The 5,460-nt window shown below is 30.2% G+C and overlaps 1 protein-coding gene across 1 annotated transcript; it reads left to right on the top strand.

Annotated features, from left to right (window-relative positions):
• The first annotated feature begins 1,523 nt into the window (after positions 1–1,523).
• LOC110646152 (uncharacterized) lies at positions 1,524–2,475 on the top strand. The gene is made up of 2 exons (XM_058133452.1): positions 1,524–2,042; positions 2,108–2,475. Exons 1-2 carry the CDS (start codon positions 1,677–1,679, stop codon positions 2,324–2,326), a joined length of 585 nt encoding a protein of 194 aa, XP_057989435.1. The 5' UTR covers positions 1,524–1,676; the 3' UTR covers positions 2,327–2,475.
• Positions 2,476–5,460: the final 2,985 nt, after the last annotated feature.

Below are 5,460 nucleotides of genomic sequence, written 5' to 3'. Positions count from 1 at the left end.
CGCGATGTTTCACTTTTTTTTTTTCTTTTTTTTTTCTTTTTTGTAGTGAAAACTGGAAAGGAAATGATTCAGCAACACCACTTTTTGACCCAAACCATTTTCAAAGTAATAAGAAAATGAAGGGCAACTAGAAAAAAAAAAATCCAAACATTTATCTTAATTTATATTTATATCTATACTTCTTAATTTTATATGAAATAATCATACTTTTAACATTTATATAAAGTGAAATTAAATTTATAAAATAATAAATTATAATATAATAATTAAAATTTTATTTAATTAATAAATAAAAATTTTAAATATAATCATAATTTAATATAAATATTTAATATTTTTAATCTATTAATTAAATTTTATATTTAAAAATAAATTTTATTTTATATTTTTTAATTGAAACTTTATATTAAAAAATAATATTAATAATTTTAATTAATATAATTATCTTTTAAATTAAGACAAATAAGTCTATATATCCGATTATAAATTATAAAAAATAAATTTATATATTTTTATAAAGTAATTTTGAAAAGAACATAAATTGTAGCATTCATTAATATGTATTTTATATATAATTTAATTTAATTAATATATATTTTTTATTTAATACATATTACATTTTATAATAAATTGGGTTAAATTTTTTAAAGAACTCACATATTTTACTTCATTTTTTTGAGATTTACGATATGAAGAACTTATATAAATTTTATAAAATTTGTCTTCATATTACATATCATATATTTTTTATTTACATGATACATTGAATCTACATATATTTTTTTTCAATTATTACTCACTAATTATTTGAAAAACTTAACAATGAGTTTGAATTCTACTTTTAGAAGAAAAAATTCAATGTAATAATATTCATAGTTTTATATTTCTCTTCACGAGAAAAAAGAAAAAAAATAAGTGCAAAAAATTTATGTTTCTAACTAATTTATCATGAATTATAATATCTATTATATAAAATATACATATTAATTAAAGTAAGTTATGTATAAAATATATTTTTTATTTAATACATGCTATAATTTATGTGTGATATATTCTTTTTAATTATATATTATTTTTAAAAATGTTTATAAAAATATAATAATTTATTTTTACATTTTATATTTAGAAATATAGATTTATTTTGCTTGATTCAAATGATAATTATGTTAATTGAAATTAATAAAAATATTTTTTTTGCAAAGTTTCAATTAAAAATAAATATAAAATAAAATTTATTTTTAAATATAAAATTTAATTAACAGACTAAAAATATCAAATATTTATATTAAATCATGATTATATCTAAAATTTTTATTTATTAATTAAATAAAATTTTAAATAATATTTTAAATAGTGTAATTATTTTATACAAAATTAAAAATTATAAATACAAATATGAATTAACATGTTTAACTTTTTTTTTTTTCTTTTTACCAATCGACTAAAAATAAATATAAGTCACCGGTTAAAGAAAAACTAGCAAATACACGGAAATTATGTCGGTACTTCTGCTGGCTTTCACTTGTGGAGCAGGTACTCGTTTTCTTTTTTTTTATTTTTTATTTTTTCTAATTGCAACTTCATTGAATTTCAAGGCCACAAAGGCCTGAGCAGGTACTTATTCACTTGGCTTCTCACGTTCAATTTTCATTAGATCGATCTCTTTCTCTCCTTCAATGGGAAATAACAACCATGATTTTAGTCCCTTCTTATTTCCCTCTACAACCCCTTTTGTTCCATTTTCTGGTTCTTCTTTTTCTTCTTCTTATTCAGTATCACCGTATTCTCCATCGTCTCCAAGTCTAAATTCCCCTTCTGAATCTTACCCAAGTCTTCCCCCCCATCCTGCCCAATCTTCTTCAAGTTCTTTCAATCCTTCTGCTGATGCTGGTAATCTTGGACCATGCGCTGCCTGCAAAATCCACCGTCGGCGATGCACTGACAAGTGTTATGTAGCTTCCTACTTACCACCCACTGATTCACACAAATTCACCGTCGTTGATGGAATGGTTGGAGCTGCCAATATCTTCAGCTACTTGCAGGTACGGCAATCCATAAACTATATTCTATCAAATGATTTGCACATGATGGTGTTATTTTGCTGCAGAATAACAATTCATCTTCATATGTTCCACTATTATTATTGTTGAGAGACGCAACTACTCAAGATGGAGAACTCCAGGCAGATATCAATGGACACAAGCACACAAGTACTCAGCAAGATCCGAAAATCTTATCTGCTGCGTCTAATGGGGATCCATTTTTTAATGATGATGGGGACGGAATCACTGCGCTCAAATCATTGGTTCGCGTTTCCGAAGGGTAACGTTTTTTTCTTTCTTTTTTTCCTCTACAATTCTTCACTAAATTTCACATTGTTTAAGTAATATTCTTTAAATTCAATTTGCACTAAAAAATACTATAACTTTAAATTAGCACTACATATAAAGTCTCTCACACCATTTTTGGATGGTATTTAGGCAAGTTGCTAATGTGTACATACCTATAACTATAAAAAAAATTTCCTCTTCAAGGTGGATACAACACTCTTTCCTTCCCTCTTTGGCACCTATACAACAAAAGCTTTAGAGATTGAAAGAATTTGAGTGCTTTTTTACAAAAGAATGTAGAATAGGAAAAAAAAATTATTAAAAGGGGTGACTTTGAGAAATATTTAGCATAAAAAGGGTGAAGTTCGCTGACATGAAAGAGAGAGAAAGAGTCGGTGATAGTATAATTAGTGTTCAGTAAAAAAAAAATAATAAAAAAAAAAGCAATTGCAGAGTGGACAAAAAAGGTAGTCGGACATTACTTTAGAAAACATCTAGCCACTTTTTTTTTTTTTTTTCTTAAAAACATGATTAATTACTTTAAAATCCTCAAAACTTTTTGTTAATTACAAAATTTTCTATATATTTTACAAAACATCTCTAAATATTAAAATTTATAAGCTATTATATTTTTATAATTAATAACTCTAAAACTTGAAAAATGAAGGCGCTCATGATTCTATGCAATCACTTGTAGGCCTAATTATTTCATTTTAAAAGTTTTAAAGTCTAATTGGACCAACAAATTCATAAGAACTCAATTAAGCCTTAGCGTATAATTCAGTGACTTATTAGTACGTTTACCTCTTACATATCCACAGGTTCATCGAGAAAGAGGAAAAGGCTAAAAGGAGATGGAAGTTTCACCTTCTAGAAGATGGATGACAGTTGCTGCCCAACAAAATGAAGAGAATATTTCGAGAGTGCATGTGATTTAGGGATTTTTCTTGCTTAAACTTTAGAAAACAAGCATGTAAAAGGGAAGGGAAATCTATATAAAGGTTAGTAATAGAATAAAGAGGAATGCTGAATAATTATTTGTTTTTACCAGCTCTTTGTAGTTTGATGGGCAGCGATACTTCTGCTGGGGAAATTCACTCTTGTATTAAGATTGATTTTCATTTATATGTAATATAAATTCTCTTCTCACCATCTCTGTTCTTTCATTTACTCTCTAGTTGCTTGTATTAGACAATTCTTAGGTCCTTACTCTGTCAAATTGGTTCCACCTTCTTGTTCGAATGCCCAATACCAAGACGAATAGCAGATTTGACACGATAGTGAGGATCGTTTCTAAACTAGAAGATGGATTTGTTAAACTTTGCATTGGTAACGAGCAACTTCACTTCAAACTCTCCGCCATTGAAGATTTGTTGACTACTATCGCAAAACGGAAAACTATGATTTTTGGAAGTGAGGTTACTAACCAGCATACACTCGCGCCAGCTTCTTCTGGCAATGCTTCTGCATCTCGCCCCAAGGAATTCCAATCTCTTGATCAAACTCTTTTCACTACTCGTCGCATCGAGCTTCCTCTCTTCAATGGCACTCCCTTGTGTTGGCTCACCCATGCTGAGCAATTTTCTGAGCTAAATGGAACTCGTCCAAACTACAAGATACATCTGGCCATCATTTGCATGGAAGGGGTGCACTTCATTGGTTGCGTTGGCTGCGACAACGAAATCCCACCCTGAACTGGGAACAATTTTCCATTGAAATTGTGAATCATTATGGCTCAAATGGCATTATTAGCCCATTTGAATGATTAACAGCAGTGAAGCAAACAGGGTGTGTTGATGAGTATATTGATGACTTTGTTGCTGGGGCGTTAACTGTCAGATCCACACTAATGGAAAAAGCAATAGCATATTAATAACATTTATTTTTTCCTCATACATCTCATTTCAAACCATGGAAGCAAAATAATAGGTCTGCATGTTCCCTTGCTCTACATACGATCTCCATTTTTACATTTCCTTTACTATCATTGACGGCAGCAGAGCATCCTATATTATTTTTATCACATGATTTTAATGATCATTGTCTTTTCTATTCCCCAAAAACTACCATTGCACTTATTTTCTCTTTTTTCCCTCATACAGCTGATTCTTCTCATCTTTCATTCTTGATCTATCACCACTGATGCCACTAACCTATTCCATACCATTTTTTACCTCTTTGTTGGCTGCTACATGCACTGAAGAAACAACATGCAGGGAAAAAAATTAAAAATAAAAGCAAGGTCAACACCTAGATAACATAAACTCAACTCAACTCAACTAAGTCTTTATCTCAAAAATTTGGGATCGGCTATATGGATTCGTTTTTTCCACTCTGAATGATTTTGGGTTAAATCCTCAGAAATGTGTAAAGCTTCTAAGTCATGTTGTACTACTCTCCTCCAAGTCAATTTAGGTCTACCCCTTTTTTTTCTTTCTATCCTCTAACCTAATGTGCTCTACTTGTCTAACTGAAGTCTCCGTATATCTACGCTTTACATGACCAAACCACCTCAATCTCCCTTCTCTCAACTTATCTTCAATTGGCACCACTCCTACCTTTTCTCTAATACTCTCATTACGGACTTTATCTAGTCTAGTATGGCCACTCATCCACCTTAACATTCTCATCTCTGCAACTCTTATCTTAGATGCATACGACTCTTTCAGTGCCTAACACTCACTACCATATAACATAGCCGGTCGTATGGCTGTGCGGTAAAATTTTCCTTTCAATTTATTGGGAATCTTACGATCATATAAAACTCCCGTGGCACGTCTCCACTTCAACCATCCGGCTTTAATCCTATGACTAACATCCTCCTCACATCCCCCATCTACTTGAAGGACCGAGCCTAGATATTTAAAGTGATTACTTTGAAACAGTACCACTCCATTCAAACTAACTCCTTCCCTATCACCAGTTTGGCCTTCACTAAACTTGCAATGCATGTATTCTGTCTTCGTTCTACTTAACTTAAAACCCTTTGACTCTAGAGTACTTCTCCAAAGTTCTAGCTTTCTATTGACTCCTTCTCGTATCTCATCTATCAGAACAATATCATCCGTAAACATCATGCACCAAGGAATACTCTCTTGTATATGTTTCGTCAGTTCATCTAAAACTAATG

This window comes from Hevea brasiliensis, chromosome 14, assembly GCF_030052815.1.
Source record: "Hevea brasiliensis isolate MT/VB/25A 57/8 chromosome 14, ASM3005281v1, whole genome shotgun sequence".
In the NCBI taxonomy this organism is placed as follows: domain Eukaryota; kingdom Viridiplantae; phylum Streptophyta; class Magnoliopsida; order Malpighiales; family Euphorbiaceae; genus Hevea; species Hevea brasiliensis.
The sequence above is the reverse complement of the archived record's forward strand: the minus strand, read 5'-3'. Positions and strand labels throughout refer to the sequence as shown.

Excerpts from the sequence above, each read along its gene's own strand:
- LOC110646152 (XM_058133452.1), top strand. The coding sequence starts at position 1,677 with ATGGGAAATAACAACCATGATTTTAGTCCCTTCTTATTTCCCTCTACA. Across the intron at positions 2,043-2,107 it reads ATATCTTCAGCTACTTGCAG|AATAACAATTCATCTTCATA; the intron begins GTACGGCAATCC and ends ATTTTGCTGCAG.